This window comes from Coccidioides immitis (genome assembly GCF_000149335.2).
Source record: "Coccidioides immitis RS genomic scaffold supercont3.5, whole genome shotgun sequence".
NCBI classification, from domain to species: Eukaryota; Fungi; Ascomycota; class Eurotiomycetes; order Onygenales; family Onygenaceae; genus Coccidioides; species Coccidioides immitis.
This window is the reverse complement of record NW_004504307.1, coordinates 1019572-1034436: the sequence shown is the minus strand read 5'-3', so window position 1 is coordinate 1034436 and position 14865 is coordinate 1019572. Positions and strand designations below refer to the sequence as shown.

Here is a 14865-nt window from a genome sequence, read left to right as displayed (position 1 = left end):
GCATTCATCAGGGAGAAAAAAAAAGAAAAGAAAAAAGAAAAAGGAGCACGGCGGCAATGCTGTACGACATCTGACCACCTCTGGCCCCAAAATTATGATGTCTACTCCGTACTCCGCACAAATGTGATTTTTCACGTCACCACATTGACCTCCAGACTGCCAATGTCTCAGATCACCAACGAATTCCCCAGGATAAATCTAACAGAAACCGCGTGTCCGACACGAATCAAGGTGAGGAGCACACCAGAGGAGGGCTGAGACGAGCGGAGGGAAGCGGAAGAATTCCATGCCTAGGTAGGACAAAACGGCTGTTTGCAGCAAACCAATTCCCAACGGCAGAACTGCAAGCCCCGGCGAGACAGCCTTGGGGGATGACATCTTTTGCTCAGGTGGACATCGCAATTCCCCGAAGTTCACAGATTTTTTTTTTTCCCTCACCTCTCCTCCACTTGCTCGATGATAGCATCTAATAGGTAGCATTCTCGGGCCGCGAGCACCTCATCGCAGGACCAAGGACTGAGTGTGCACGGTGTTCGAGATTTCTTCCAAGGTGCTCAACGTCCTGATTGCCACATAGGAAAAAAAGTTAGGTATCCCGTCGCACCGGAGTCCCTGCGGCATCGTCATCATCATCATCATCAGGTAGCAGAGCCAAATTCTCAACGAAATCTGGGCGCCTCGAGGAAAGATTCCGTCACAGGTTGACAGGGGGTACGGAAAGGCCAAACCCAACATAATTTCTTTGGCTGCTGTTGCCTTGAGCAAACAAGGTTTCGATCCAGATTCTGACGACCCCAAATTGGTGGTACGATAAGCTTATGTTTAGCTGTTCCAAAAAACCCACAAGAGCTCTCCAACATACTGGAGCGGATCGTGGAAAAAGTCAAAACAAAAAGAAAACCCTGGGCGGTCCACGGAAGAGCTACGGAGGAGCTACCGGCTGCTGGTTACTTCCCTTTGTCAGATGTAACTCCCGTACGGAGTGGATCCTCTAACTACATGTGTATGTACAGTACACAAAGTAGAGAGCACTGTACCGGGGCGTCAATAGGAGGAGACCAGTAAGCTAGAGATGATCTTACTCATGGCCTGTGAGACAGGAAGAACATGCTTGAGTAAGACGTGACGGGCTTGAGCGACGAAACGTTGTACAGGAGCTATGCGAGTCGTCCGTTGGCTTCCGCTCGCAGCGGATGGCTCCGGCACCCACGACCATGGTAAGTTGGGAAGGATTATGCCGACCCGCGGCCTGTCACAAGATGGCAACAGGGCGCGTTTGCTGTGAGAGCCTCGGCTGGCTGTGGAGTGAGTGACGGTGATGATCTTGTGGGATGTTGTTTCTAAGTTCTCTTACGCCTTTTTCTTCTTTCTTCTTCCTCTTTTTTTTTTTTTTTTTTTTTGGTAGCCTTTAGATGGAGGTGTGTTTCCCGGTCGGTTCCTGTTTTCATCTGACTTTTGTATGCAGAAAAACAAAAGAAAAGAGTAGCCAAGATAATGTCTTCCAAGTGTGATGTTTGAAACAGGGCAGGTTTGTTTGTAGTCTTTTTTCTTTTATTATTATTATTATTATTATTATTATTATTATTATTATTATTATTATTATTATTATTATTTATTTATTTATTTATTTTTCGATATCTCCACGCTTTGTTGGTTTTCTTTCTTGCTCCGCCTTCGAAGCAAACGTTGAGTGGAAATCTGGTTGATAGGCTCCTCCGTAGAGCGTCGGGTACCGACGTCACAAAGGCGGTTGGCGAGAAGTTATCCTGTTACTACTCCACAGATCAGAGCTTGGGAAGAGTTTCTTTTCTTCTAGGGGCAAACGGAAAGCCAAGCTTGAAGGTACTTTTGAGTTTTAAGATTCAATAACGCCCCCCGGATTGTCAATGATCGGGCCCAGTCTTTGGGTCATCGAAGTGGAGGGGCGGCGAAGTTGGAGTTTGTTTCTACTGTACGTGCCTTCGACCGTTCAAAGGTGCGGTTCCAGTGCATGGGTGCGTGAATGTGAGTGCGATTCTGGAAGGGCAACCCATCCCACGTTGAAAGAAGCGGCATTGCCGGCTGCAGACGTACCTACATACATGATGAAGATTACTGCTAGTAGTAGTAGTGTTAGGGCGTAGGAGACACACACACAGAGAGAGATAGAGAGAGAGAGAGAGAGAGAGAGAGAGGTGGAGTCATGACGCCTTAAAATGATCTGCCGGTGTTTGGGGAGTGGATCTGGCGCCTTACCTTATTCGAAGCTTGGCTCGGCGGGATATTTTTAAACTCAGCTAGCGTAAGTTACTAGTACGGCGAGGTACTGAGGCCTGTACGTCCCGTGTTATGAATGGAAGAGGCTAGGTCGCCAGAAGGCCAGCGAGTGACGACCGCTGCGGGCGTCGTAAGACGGTGTTCCGCGAGGGCCGCCTGCTTATTGGCCGCCGCCGGCAGCTCGGGTGGATTAAGCTCGCGTTATGTCCCTGCCGGCTTGGTACTCTGGTAAGTTTCAAAACGCCCCCCGGGGGGGAAGATCGTGCGTGCGGCCAGTACGGAGAGGTACCTACCGTAACAGCGGGGAGGACTGGGGGCAAGCAAGCTGGCTTCGAAGGTCCCAGTGCTGCTGTCTGTCGCGGTGGTCGTCGACGGGGCCAAAGACAGAGACGGGAGCTGCCAGCCGTTCACCCTGCTTGAGCGTCAGATTAGAGCGATGTGTGTGCATTTCTGTAGAACCTTTCTGTGTACTCCGTACTCCGTACAGCTATAGACTCCTCCTGATCCCGGCGATCGGAACATTTTCCCAGTCCAGATGCGTACTGCGGCGTATCAGCCTGGTACAGTATCTCGACTGGGGCCTGCCCAGCCAGTTTCCACTGCGGTGGCTGGCTAGCGCGCTTATGTAAGGCCAGGGCCCCGTTTTTTTTGTTTTGCAGCCGCTCCAGAAGCGGTAATCCAACCGTTTGATCCCTTGGGACAGGGACTCTGCGAGGATCGCGCAGCGCGGAGGACGACGCTGACCTGGAAAAAGCAAATCCAGGTTTTAAAAAAAAAAAAAAGAAAAAAAAGGAAAAAAAAGGAAAAAGAGGTGCTCGAGTCGCCAGCAAGGACAGCCACTTGGGCTGACAAGAATCCTCCTGCTCCCGTGAAAAGCAACTTCGAAAAAACCGCTCGAGCTTCCCTCCACACCCAACCCCAACTGTAGGTATGTATGGACCATCCCAACTGCCCTTTCAGCTCAAAACCCCCCCGTCACCGTCTATCGTCTTGCATTGTCTGAACCTTGCAGCTTCTCCCAACCGTCCGCTGCTCGCCCCTCTCCGCATCGTGTGTACCTCGCCGTAACCCGCATATTCTGCGGTACAGTTATCGCACGGAATCTGGATCTGAACTCCAGGGATCCAGGGAATGCCGCCCGACTTGTCACTCGACGAATCTCTTTGTACGCCCTCATCTCTGACCTCTGTACCACTCTTTCTGAGCTGTCCATGCTTAGCCTACCAATCCTCGTCACCCAACTTGCCAGCCCCGTCCGCTCCTTCACCCTCTCGTGTCGTCTTCACCTTCAAGTTGCTGACTGTGCTGTGTCCGTCGTCAGGAGATCAAAAATAGACCCCCAGAGGTTACCTTCCCGCAATATCCTGCTGTGTCATGAAGCTTCCGTCAGTGTGACGAGTTTCATGCGTCTCCCGTCTTTTTCCCTCCGTCTTTGTTCCTGGTCCGACCTCTCCCCTCCCCACCTTTGAACCTCTCCCTCCAGGAAAATTTATCGACCTCTCGCCATTCGCCCTCGTCTGCTTCATCCCCCCCATCTCACTCTTGATCGCAGCTCTATCCCTAATTCTGCATCCAACGGTCAGTTCCTCACCATTGCTAAGCGTTTGCCTTCGATCTCTTCCCACAACGCTACATTGCAAATAGAGAGAGAAGATCAAACAAAAAGAAAATAATAGAAAAAAGAAAAAAAAGGAAAACAAACACGTACTCCGTATAGAGCTTGCCCCATCTCACCGCAATCCCTCCCTTCTCGCATTTCCTTCCCCACATCAATATCCGATGAACTCTCCATACCCGCATTAAGCCTAGTCGCGATCCTCAAGGTCATGCACGGAGGGTAAGTTTCGGCTTCGCTCAACGTTTGAATTCCTGTCCTGTTTACGGCTGCCTGCCGCGACCACGCTGGCAAACGAAGTCGGCCCCTTATCCAATCGTTCATTCCTTGCCCCGGATGCACACGCACTCTCCTCTTGACCGTCTTCGTTACTCTTATTAAGGACTCCATATTACTATCCTTTATACCCTACTCTTAATTTTTCTTTCGCGGACTTCTTGCTCCCTTCACCTTTCCCTCACCTTCCTCTATCTTTGTTGTTTTTGTTTGTCTTTCCTTTCACGCATTCCTCACCTTTTTCCTTCTTTTTCCCCTCCCTTTACTGCTTCCGAAACGTACATTCTTCATTGCTGTAAACTGGGGCCCGGCCGGCTTCGCCTGTGAGGTCTGCCAGGGATACTCTCGCCTCTTGCCGGTGCACTTTTCCAGTTGCACATCTGACACACTTCATCTTCCCATTGCGCAACCTCGACATTCATTGAACTGTAAAACTAACGGTACAATCACCTAGCTTTCACCACGGTATATTATATCGGCAGTCGGTCACACCCCCGTTGATGCACATGGTTGACAACAAACAAACATAGTTCAAACCTCCTCTTTTTTTGATTGAAATTTTGTGCATTTCACTCCAACATACATTCCTCTAGATCCTGCAAATACTACTCCTGATCGAAATTCCTTGTTAATATACTTTACATATACGCTTCGGCATATACAGTTACCATTTATCACATTCCAGAACACAAAAGAATACCTGGGTGATGGCGTCAGGACTCGAAAATATTCCAAGTGTGCATGCAGTAAGTCTCAAAACCTGTTACTCTTTCCTTTTCTTTTGCTTTCTCCCCCGGCCGTATATGACTAAATGTGCAAACATTGACATGGATTGTGGTCAGGTTGGAGGGCAGTCCCGTGCATTTGGGACTGCAAAAGCGAGTTGGAAAAACGATGTCTGGGGAAATGGCCACCTCACGGACGCGTTCTCGGACGGCACTAGGGAAAATGGACACTTTAGAGGTATGCCTCCCTCACATGAACCTCACGTTGGCTGTCATTAGTAACGTTTGCCATTTCCACCAGCCTCCAAAAGCATGAGCGACGAGATGATGGAAGGTAAATCCGGCTCCAGCTGCCTCCTGGCCACCTCGGAATCCGACGGGTGGGATGGACGGGCAAATATGCCTTGGAATGTCAGCCCTTCGCATGGGCATTCACTCACTCCTCCGGGGATCGATGCCCAGTCAAGGGACTCTTCTCCTCCTTACTTTTCCGCTTCTCGACCAGCTGCCATAGGCACTGCAGTAAAATCGTCAGCTCAGAGGGCTTTCTTTACACAATCTGATCCCCAGTCGGTTGCTGTGAGTTCTGTGGGCACACCGTCAGGATCTACTGGATATATGGACCATAACACCCCACCACGAAATATCAATCCCGCCGCATTCAAGAATTCCAACCTTGGAGCCAGATTTGGAAGCGGAGCGACACTTCCTCTGACTAACAGCGATATGGGTTCATCTGATAATCTTAATGGCTCACTCGGGTTTCGCCCTTTCCAAGCAGCCAACGTTGGCCTAGCTGGGAAGTCTACAGGACCTTACACACATCTGTCCCGTAATTCTATGAGTTCGTTTTCACAGCGCCCTGCACATTCGTCACATTCCTCCTTTCATTCGGATTCCGATGGTAACGATATCAGAGAGCCACGAGCGCGTTATGACATCGCGCATGAATTCTCGAAACTAGGCCTTGAAGGCAATTCCTACGTTCTTCATTCCCACTCGAACTCACACCGCTCGGCCTACATGGGCCCCTCATTCGACGGATCTGTCCCGCATTTCAAATCTCCCTTTGGAGATGAAGTGTCTGGCTCTGTTCTGAGAGCATACAGCCCCGAACCGTTTTCGGACATGTCTGCGTACCAAAGTATCCCCAGGTCCCGCCATGGAGAGAGAGGCATGGGCTCTCCGTCCCTGAACGACTACGTTAGAAATACGAACAAAGGCTTTTATTCCGCTAACGGAACACCTCCAGCCGCCCCACGCCTTGTTATATCACCGGGAAATCGGCTTGCCGGCCATCTTGCAGATGAGCAGACGGAACTTCTGGATAGGAAGCTACGGAGCTTGCAGCATGAGCAGCAAGAATATCTTCAGTCGGCGAGTCCGATCTCGAGCCGCAGAGCTCTGCAGCAGGCTCAGGGATACGGTCTTTCGAGTTATCATGCCGCCCAAATTAATCAGGTTGGCAATCCATATGCGATGGCGACGTTCTCTGGTCTTCCCACTGTTGTTGCACGGAACCAGTACCGTGAGCAAGATGCTTCGCAGTCGTTACGCAGCCCTCTGTTGGAAGAATTTAGAGCCAACAATAAGGGAAACAAGCGATATGAACTCAAGGTTGGTTACAATGCGACCGTACATAAATCAATTGAATTGTGGATGAAGGCTTATTTTATGTTCCGTTTAGGATATCTATAACCATATTGTCGAGTTCAGCGGTGACCAGCACGGCTCTCGATTTATCCAGCAGAAACTGGAGACTGCCAACAGCGATGAAAAGGAGCGCGTTTTCCAGGAGATCAAGCCCAACGCTATACAGCTCATGATGGATGTGTTTGGAAACTATGTCATCCAAAAGCTTTTTGAACACGGAAACCAAGCACAGAAGAAGGCATTGGCCCAGCAGATGATGGGTCATATTCTAAACCTTTCAACCCAGATGTACGGATGTCGGGTCGTGCAAAAGGTGAGACTGCAATTTTTCTGTGAAATGCGCATACGACGCTAATTCTGACTAGGCGTTGGAGCATGTGCTCCTCGACCAACAAGCTGCAATGGTCAAAGAACTGGAGAACCAGGTTATCAAGTGTGTTAAGGACCAAAACGGCAACCATGTCATCCAGAAGGCCATCGAGCGAGTGCCCCAGGCTCACATTCAATTCATCATCAACGACTTCAGTGGCCAAATTCAACGCTGGGCGGTGCATTCTTACGGCTGTCGGGTCATTCAACGGATGCTTGAACATTGCAATGAAGCGGATCGTGACGCTATCCTTGGAGAACTTCATCTATGCAGTGCTAGCCTTATCCCAGACCAGTTTGGCAACTATGTGATTCAGCATGTGATCGAAAACGGGCGGGAGAGAGATAGATCCCAGATGATTGCCGTTGTGATTTCGCAACTTGTCTTGTTTTCGAAGCACAAGTTTGCTAGCAACGTCGTTGAGAAGACCCTTGAATTTGGTAGGCCAAATGATCGCTCGGAGATCTTGCGTATATTTACTACTCCAAACGAGAGGGGAGAATCGCCGCTGGAGGGGCTCATGAAGGATCAATTTGGTAATTATGTTATTCGTACGTATCCTTGTTCTGGCGTTTTCCTTCCTTTTTCCTCCCCTTTTTTCCTTGCCACAATTTAATACTAATAAACCCCCAGAGAAAGTCCTCCAAGTCTTGAAAGGAGATGAGTACCAAACGTTGGTCGATAAAATTGTTCCACTGCTATCCCATCTGAAGAAACATAGCCACGGCAAGCAGATTGCGGCGATTGAGAAACACTTAGCCAAACCGACACCCCCAACTTCCTCGGCGGCTTCCGAGGGCAATCACCTGTGTCGTGGAAATGAAGTCGACTCATCTTACGAGGACAATGGTCTATCTACCGGAGGCACTCCTAGCTCTCGTGGTAGTACTGCCTCAAGCACCAATACGAGCATCGACCCAGCAGATATTGCTGAGAGCAAATCGGCCCCAGCACCCAGCACACATTCTTCGCGATCAGCCTAAAGAATTCCAGTTCACAACACTGGCCCCATTCTTAGGGCTCCTTTTTTTTTACTCCTCTGTCACGTTTCCGAGGCTTTTTCTTACATGCCACATACCATTATTGATTTAATAGGCTCAAGACTTTGACGATCAGTTGAGTACATATACTCTTGATAAAAATTTTGCAAAAAATTAACCCTGTCCACAAGTACAACAGCGCTACCAGACGCACATATACGACTAATTTGGGCGGTTGATGATGGGCAAAAATATATGCCTACCTAATTCACATGGCTGTCGGGCTTTTTACCCAATGCGGGATTTCAACCGGCTAAATCCCATATCATTCCCCAAAATCTTTCCGACTGTTTCTCTCTGGCCATATTTGTTTAATAACCTTTTTTCCCTTTTTAATCCTCGATGGGATCTCTCGGCGCATCGGTCTGTTTTTATGCCTCAGCTACTCCAGGCTTGTGCTGTGACATTTGAGGTGTTGGTGTGTGCATTTCCTTTGTTGATTCTTTTTTTCCCCCTTTGTTCCTTGCACATTCATAGTCCTCTCTTTCCTTCCAGCGAACTATTTATTGCTATGGTATGGAGGAGGATCTTCGGCAAAAAGACAAAAAACTTTAAAAAAAAAAAAAGAGAGACAAAAAAGAGAGCCCAAAAGATATTATTATTTTGATTGCTATCATCGGCCCGTTTATGCAACATACAGGGTGGTACGGCAGGGAAAAGATTCTACTGAATATTTTCTTTTATTTTTACCTTTCCCCTTCAGCTTAGTTTTGGGATGCCTGGCGTTGGTTGAGGGAAGGGTGTTAATCAGATGGTATTTATTGAACTGGTTGCTTTTTGCTTTGCTGCCCTCGAATTTGAATCCTTTTTTTTTTTTTTTTCAACTACTGCTTCTGTATCATGTGGCCTTCGCTGGTATCTGTTTAGTTGTTTATTCCTTATCTTATTTTTTTTTATCAAGGAGAGTTTCATGGAAATTGCTGGTGCCACTATTTAACGGTGTTTTTTCCCCTCGGTTTTGTTAAATTTTCGACTAATTAATAAAACATCAACTTATCCTTACAACCATATAGCGAGCTGATAGTCCCTGTTTTTCTCATGTATTAGAAGGTTAGTCAGACAACTAGAAAACTATACTACGAGACCGTTCTTCTGGCAAATGTAAAGAGTGGTGTCGCTGGGAGCGATGCGCAAAGCTAAGAGGAGATTGTTCTCTTCTGCACAACATGAGAGGGATAAAGATTTGGAGGGTTGTGCAGGGGTTGATTAATGCTTGCTCCCGGAACCATGCAAAGGTAATAGTCCCTATCTGCACGCAAAAGCTGCATCGCAAAGTTAGTACGATAAGGGCTTGTGTTTAGGGATCTAGATGGGCTAGGATTTCATTGGCGGAAACCCCTCGACACAGGAACTTGAGAGTAGTAGTATATCTCCGGGCAAGAAGGGCATTAAAAGTTAACCTAGCATGTATACAATCCGCCAGCTACACACGCCATACTAGAAAAAGGTCCACGGGGAAGGAATGTTGTCATCAAATCAACTACATAATATCATCATTTCAAAATGCTCTGGCCGACTGGGTTGAAGGGCATTTCGCTCTGTCTCTCATTTTCGTATTTGCGTATTCTGTATGAGTGGTATAAAACATGTGAACGGGACGGGAACTGATTGCGAACCCTAACCCCTATTGTCGTTGTGAGAAAGAGAAATATTTGTTTGTCTTTCTCGAGATAGAGATGCGGGAAGTACGGAGTACATACGGAGAGTACATATATAATATACGCACGCGGAAGTGTGTAGGTACAGGGTAGTTAAAATGCAAATTTGGCAAATAAAGAGAAAAGAGGCACAAAAAAAAAAAAGGGGGCAATAACTAAACTTTTCGAGGAACGGATGGGGGGTATGAACAAAGATGAAACTCGTGAGGAATGCCATGTTGGGGGTAAAACACTGTGGGGGCGAGGGGGACAGTTAACTACATAGCCATGAAGCAGGGACATTAGATCCAGAGAGAATTACAACTTGGATACAAAATAGGGAAAAAAAAAAGGCGTTATGGACGGCTGTTGCTCCAACGTGAGAAGTCCAAATTTTGAAAAACATTGTTATCGATGTAGAGGTTCCGTTCTGCGCCGAAATTGGCCCGGAGGCCCTGTGCCGGTGGAGTTTCTTCGACCTGGACGGCTGCCGCTTTCGTATGGCGTCGGTGCGGAACGTAGACAGTTTCGACGGTTGCATCTGAACTTCCGACCGACGCGTCGAAGGCGCGGTCTCGAAGACGGCGGATTTCGCGGAGTCGGTTCTGCCAGGATGAGACGTGTTCGCCGCCGCGGCTGGAGACGAGAGAGAAGGCGGAGGCGTTGAGCGCGATGAGGCGAACAAACGCAGCGAGGTTCTTTCCTGATATCACTTTGGGCATAGCAGCTGGTGAGAGTTCCGGGAATCCTGGTTTGCTGACAACTTTAACGATGTAGAAGCTTTGATAGAAATCTTCAATTGAGTGAATGGGTACTTCTTTGGGAGACACCCGGCAAACTGGGGAGATGACGACATTGACGAAGTTGAATTGCGTGAGAATGGTGTCAAAGGCAACTTCTTTGTTGGATCGATTGAAAATGATATTGACAAAATCATTGCCAATATGCATCTTCTTCTTCACGCAATATGGATCCGCTGCTAAATCTGTGGGCATCATTGTCGGAATGTGATAAACGATTTCAGTCACTCGGTCGCGCCACGCATAAGTGTATTCGCCGTCAGTCCCGTGTTGCAGTCCCTGGGTGTTGAACTTCGCGTTCTCGAGCGACACCTTTGCCCCTAACCCGCCAAGGAAGAATTCATAATCGCTGCTCCCAGACGTGTTGGCGAGAATCTGGGCCTCTTCAGTTTGACCTTGGTCAATGTAGATCACACCAACTTTGTGTCCGTCCACAATGTCGTTCCTGTCGAAAGTGCTGATTGCCCGTCGAGTGAAATCGTCGTCGGGAAGTGGAAGAGGCTGCGTCACCACAGGGGTGGGAAATGCAGAAGTCGTCAACTGAAGGAGGATGTGCGAAGGCAAGATCCGCGTGGTTTGCTCATCGGTGATGGAATGTGGCGACGCGCTAACCGGAATCTGGTGCGGTAAAACGGGGGCTGTACGTTGCTGGTAAGAAGCATAGGTTGTGCCAGAAGCTTGTCTTTTTGTTATCTGACTCAGGCCGGAGGCACCAGCTGTTTCAACCGTGACGATACTCATTCCCACAATCCAAGTCCTTTTGGACACTGGCCCATCGCTGTCTGACGGTGGGAATCGCTCGAATGGAATAGTATCACCAAGGTCTGAAAATACCACTCTTTGCATAAAGTCCATAAAAACCTGGCTCTGCTCTTCAATGACTTCTTTCCCCGCTTCATCGGTGAAGACGAGACGTTTTATTATCCAACTGATATGATTGGATCTATCCTGTAGCTTGAGTGACAGGAACCAAAATACCATGACATGGTATGTTAGATGGTAGACGTATCTCGATAGATCATCGGAAGTATTCGCATCGACAGCAGACGCCCCAGAGGCTCCAGGAGTGGATGCGGTTTCTTTCGCGCCGCCACTGAGTCGCGTTGGAAGAGAAGCAGACCGCGTGGCCAAAGGGTCCATGGCTTTGTACCGCTGCTCTCTCGACGATTCGATATACCGGAGACAGATCCCAAATACTGTGCGAATCTCCTCATCTCTCAAATTCACATACACATCCGGCAGGCGTGCGAGTAGAGCAAGAAATTCCAAGATATGGGCTGCAATATGCATTCGTGTCATGACTTTCGACATTTTGTCAAGGATCGCGTGCAGGGACTTAGTTACCGAGAGCGGAGTTTCGTGACAGCAAACGGCGAGTGCATGGATGCAGCCACGAGCGGTAGCCTCCCAGGACCCAATTCCAAGCATAAATGTACGAACCGTCTCATCCTGCTCGCTCTTCGCAAAATGCTGGTGGAAACCAATGAGTCTCGTGAGAGCCGCAAAGATGCAAACAGCGATATCGCCTTTCTTTACACCAGTCCAACCATGAGGTTCCTGAAAGCTTTCATTTTTGATTTGCTCACATAGAACGCTTCGAAGGAGCTTGATCTGGGGCATCGAGTTGCGGAAAAGTTCCCTGTTCATAAGCTGTGCCGCCAAGTAAGCAAGAACATAGCTGTATATGTCCCAGTTTTTCTCTCGTTGAAGAAGCGCGATGACCGTTTCGACCCAAAAGTTGACTGGGAGGAGAATTCGAGGGCTTTGTTCGCTCTGCTCGTCCGTAGAGCTTGGTAAAAATGCAAAAGTACGATCGCTAGGGTCATCGAGCGGCTCCTCGGGCAGACTGTTGCTCTCGTCTCCGATCCACACTGGAGAATTCCACTTTACTGCACGGCTCTCGCTCGCCGCACGTGGGGTATCCGAAACCAAAGGACCAGAAGAAGGTTCTTTAAGTGATAGTCTACCGCTTTGGCTGTCGTTCCTCGGCTTTCGGTCGCTCGACGAGTCCTCCGTTACGCTTTGTCGCGAGGTCACATCGATGGTACGAGACAGAACGTTGATCAGAAAGCTGCTGTCAACTGTTGGGATTACATATATGGCTCCTGCAGAGTCACACCGGATTCTGAAAAGGACTTTTAGAGCAGATAGCCGTGCATCGCATGGACGTTGTGGTGACCGCGCAATATCGATCAATTTTTCAAAAACGAGAGATGGATTGATCGACGGGTGGCCCACTAGAGATCTTAAGAATATTCGCACTAAGCCGAGGCAGGACACGTTTGACAGAGAAGGTAGGAGAACGTTCGTCAGAGGAATGGAATGGGATACTGGATGCGATGACACGGAAGTTGGCGAAAGGTCTTCTTTGATCTCATCGGCTTTCATTTGCAAGGTCAAGACGTCTATGAGCCGCTTGAACAGTTGCTCATCACAGCTGAGGGCTACCGTCACAAGGAAAGAGACTAGTTCTCGGAGGAAGGTTGCAGATGTTTCCTCTTCAAAGTTGTGCAGTAGGGCATCCGTAAACCCTTCTGCGTCGAATATCGACGAAGCATCTTCAGTACGATACGCATCTTTGTAGATGTCTAGGGCCAAAATGCGAACTTCTGGCGTTTTATCGCGGGCAAGGATGAAGTTGTGCATCAGCTCCCATGATGTGGGGATCCAGTCAGTACATCCGATGTGACAGAGTTTCTGCACACTGAGCAATCGCAGCGCCAACTCTGCCTGACTGGGGGTTAATTGCATATGGACCTTCATAAACAGATGCAAAACGTCTATCTTCTGGTTTCCGCCGAGTCTTGGCCAGGTGGCTTCCATAGAGGAAGCGATGCGAGTGATATGAGCGGATATATTAGACTTCACGTCATCGGAGGTGTTGGCTTTCGAAGAGGCCGTGTCGGTAGACTGAGGGCGGGGGTTGATGACTCGTCTGGCAGAAGTGAGGATAACGAGGACAAAGTTGGTCCAGTTGTATTGAAGTGCGACGTCCAAATAGTCACCCTGCAGCATATTCAGGCAAACTTCGAGGATGTCGGTGTCGATGCGGCCATCGTTCTTGTTCGTGGCGTGCTGCAGGGAGCTGATGAGGAGATCGAACGAGAGGCTTGGCATGCCTTCCTGGCCGTACCCGGCGACTAGGTCTCTGAAAATGTCGACTGCGCCGCGAGTCACATTCAGATTGCGATCGGGCCCGACCGGAGTCTCGAGGAGGAATGCGTGCAGTAAGCCCACCATCTCTTTCTGGCTCTTCGACTTGGCGAGATTACGGACAACGCGCGACGTGGGGCCGGCTAGAGACTTGATCGAGGCATGGATGCTGCACAGGACGTCTAATAGAGCGCTAAAGCTTGATGACGGGACGGTGATGCTCGAGATGATTGCGTCGAAGACGGCAAGAGAGTGCTTTATATCTCCGGTCACATGCGTGCTTTTGCACACGACAAAAAGGTTTTCGAGGAGTGACTCAACATCAGCTGCGGCCGGCGATTGACGCTGTAAGGTGACAATATCGACGATTAGCTGGAACAAATCGCCAAAGGCTGCTTCTTCTGGAGTTGATGAGTTATACGGTTTTCCCAGCTTTTTGTTTTTAGCCCGAGTTGACGCAAGGGAGTCATAAAGAGGAACGATCCACGGCACGACTGTTGGGAGTGCAGAATCGTCGGAAAAGTCTATCTTTCTGCCGTGGTCTGCCAGCGCCACCAGGGCCCTGACTCGCGAGGGTATGAGATCGGGGGAGCAGGGACGGGACATGGAAGTGTATAGGTCTCGGCGAGCGGAGAGTGAGAGGTCTTGACGTCCACAGATGGTCTCGAGGAGGTTTGAGCCGGCCTTTCTTGCATCGGCGGAGGCATGGTCTAGCAGGTAGCTCGCGGCATCCCAGATGGCTATGGCCTGGTCGGCACCGAAGCTGTGCAGGTGACGGGCGGCGCGTTCGGCTTCATCGACAGCACCGGAGACTGGCTGGTCGCGGTTGATGTTTCGAAGGAGGGTCTCGAAATTCGGAGGTTCAAGGACGTCTGCAGCGATGCTGCCTCGATGCAAGGAGTCCAGGCCGAAGCGGCTCCCGCGACGGCCCTCCATTGTCGGCTGCAGCTGGAGCTCAGGATGCGCGGGCGAGAAAGGTCTTGGGAGAGCTGATGCTATCTTGAACACGTCAACAAAGGTGGAAGATGTGCTTTTGTGTGAAGGTGAAGAAACATCGTTCGAACACATCCGCCCAAGTAGGGCGGATGAACAGGCACGGCTGGCGACTAAGCGAGCAGCAGTGAATGACTGATGGGACCTTGTACAATACTCTTGATTAGCTCTATTGTCTTCAAAGAACAGAGTGAAGGCAACTGCAACGACGGCAGCTGATGACTTGTTTTCAGAAGCATTGAATACTAACGATAGCTATATAGAGGGCGGCAAAGCAGGGCACAGTTAATGCACAGGACAAGATGAGACGAAAGGGGGGGGAGCAGTACTGATCACATATATATGAT

General features: G+C 49.2%; 5 protein-coding genes across 5 annotated transcripts; 3 read left to right on the top strand and 2 right to left on the bottom strand.

Moving 5' to 3' along the window:
* Positions 1 to 162: 162 nt before the first annotated feature.
* CIMG_13557 (uncharacterized protein) lies at positions 163 to 1313 on the top strand (the record flags this gene model as incomplete). Its single annotated transcript, XM_004444670.1, has 7 exons — positions 163 to 231; positions 474 to 520; positions 650 to 711; positions 827 to 975; positions 1052 to 1115; positions 1155 to 1217; positions 1270 to 1313. The coding sequence occupies 7 exons, from the start codon at positions 163 to 165 to the stop codon at positions 1311 to 1313; spliced, it is 498 nt and encodes a 165-aa protein (XP_004444727.1).
* A 1019-nt stretch (positions 1314 to 2332) lies between these two features.
* CIMG_13556 (uncharacterized protein) lies at positions 2333 to 3026 on the top strand (the record flags this gene model as incomplete). Its single annotated transcript, XM_004444669.1, has 5 exons — positions 2333 to 2386; positions 2437 to 2484; positions 2558 to 2694; positions 2750 to 2881; positions 3020 to 3026. 5 exons carry the CDS (start codon positions 2333 to 2335, stop codon positions 3024 to 3026), a joined length of 378 nt encoding a protein of 125 aa, XP_004444726.1.
* A 450-nt stretch (positions 3027 to 3476) lies between these two features.
* Positions 3477 to 4565, bottom strand: CIMG_10216 (uncharacterized protein; the record flags this gene model as incomplete). Its single annotated transcript, XM_001239193.2, has 5 exons — positions 3477 to 3561; positions 3607 to 3816; positions 3965 to 4061; positions 4139 to 4234; positions 4430 to 4565. The coding sequence occupies 5 exons, from the start codon at positions 4563 to 4565 to the stop codon at positions 3477 to 3479; spliced, it is 624 nt and encodes a 207-aa protein (XP_001239194.2).
* Positions 4566 to 4854: 289 nt separating this feature from the next.
* Positions 4855 to 8944, top strand: CIMG_10215 (mRNA binding protein Pumilio 2; the record flags this gene model as incomplete). The annotated part of the gene is made up of 6 exons (XM_001239192.2): positions 4855 to 4893; positions 4990 to 5110; positions 5174 to 6489; positions 6560 to 6838; positions 6891 to 7446; positions 7529 to 8944. The coding sequence occupies 6 exons, from the start codon at positions 4855 to 4857 to the stop codon at positions 7876 to 7878; spliced, it is 2661 nt and encodes an 886-aa protein (XP_001239193.2). The 3' UTR covers positions 7879 to 8944.
* Positions 8945 to 9483: 539 nt separating this feature from the next.
* On the bottom strand, positions 9484 to 14749 carry CIMG_10214 (GTPase activating protein). The gene has a single exon (XM_001239191.2). The coding sequence runs from the start codon at positions 14459 to 14461 to the stop codon at positions 9929 to 9931; it is 4533 nt and encodes a 1510-aa protein (XP_001239192.1). The 5' UTR covers positions 14462 to 14749; the 3' UTR covers positions 9484 to 9928.
* Between the last annotated feature and the right edge of the window lie 116 nt (positions 14750 to 14865).

What these genes read in the sequence shown, in the direction of transcription:
- CIMG_10214 (XM_001239191.2), bottom strand. Translation starts at nt 14,461, where the DNA reads ATGGAGGGCCGTCGCGGGAGCCGCTTCGGCCTGGACTCCTTGCATCGA.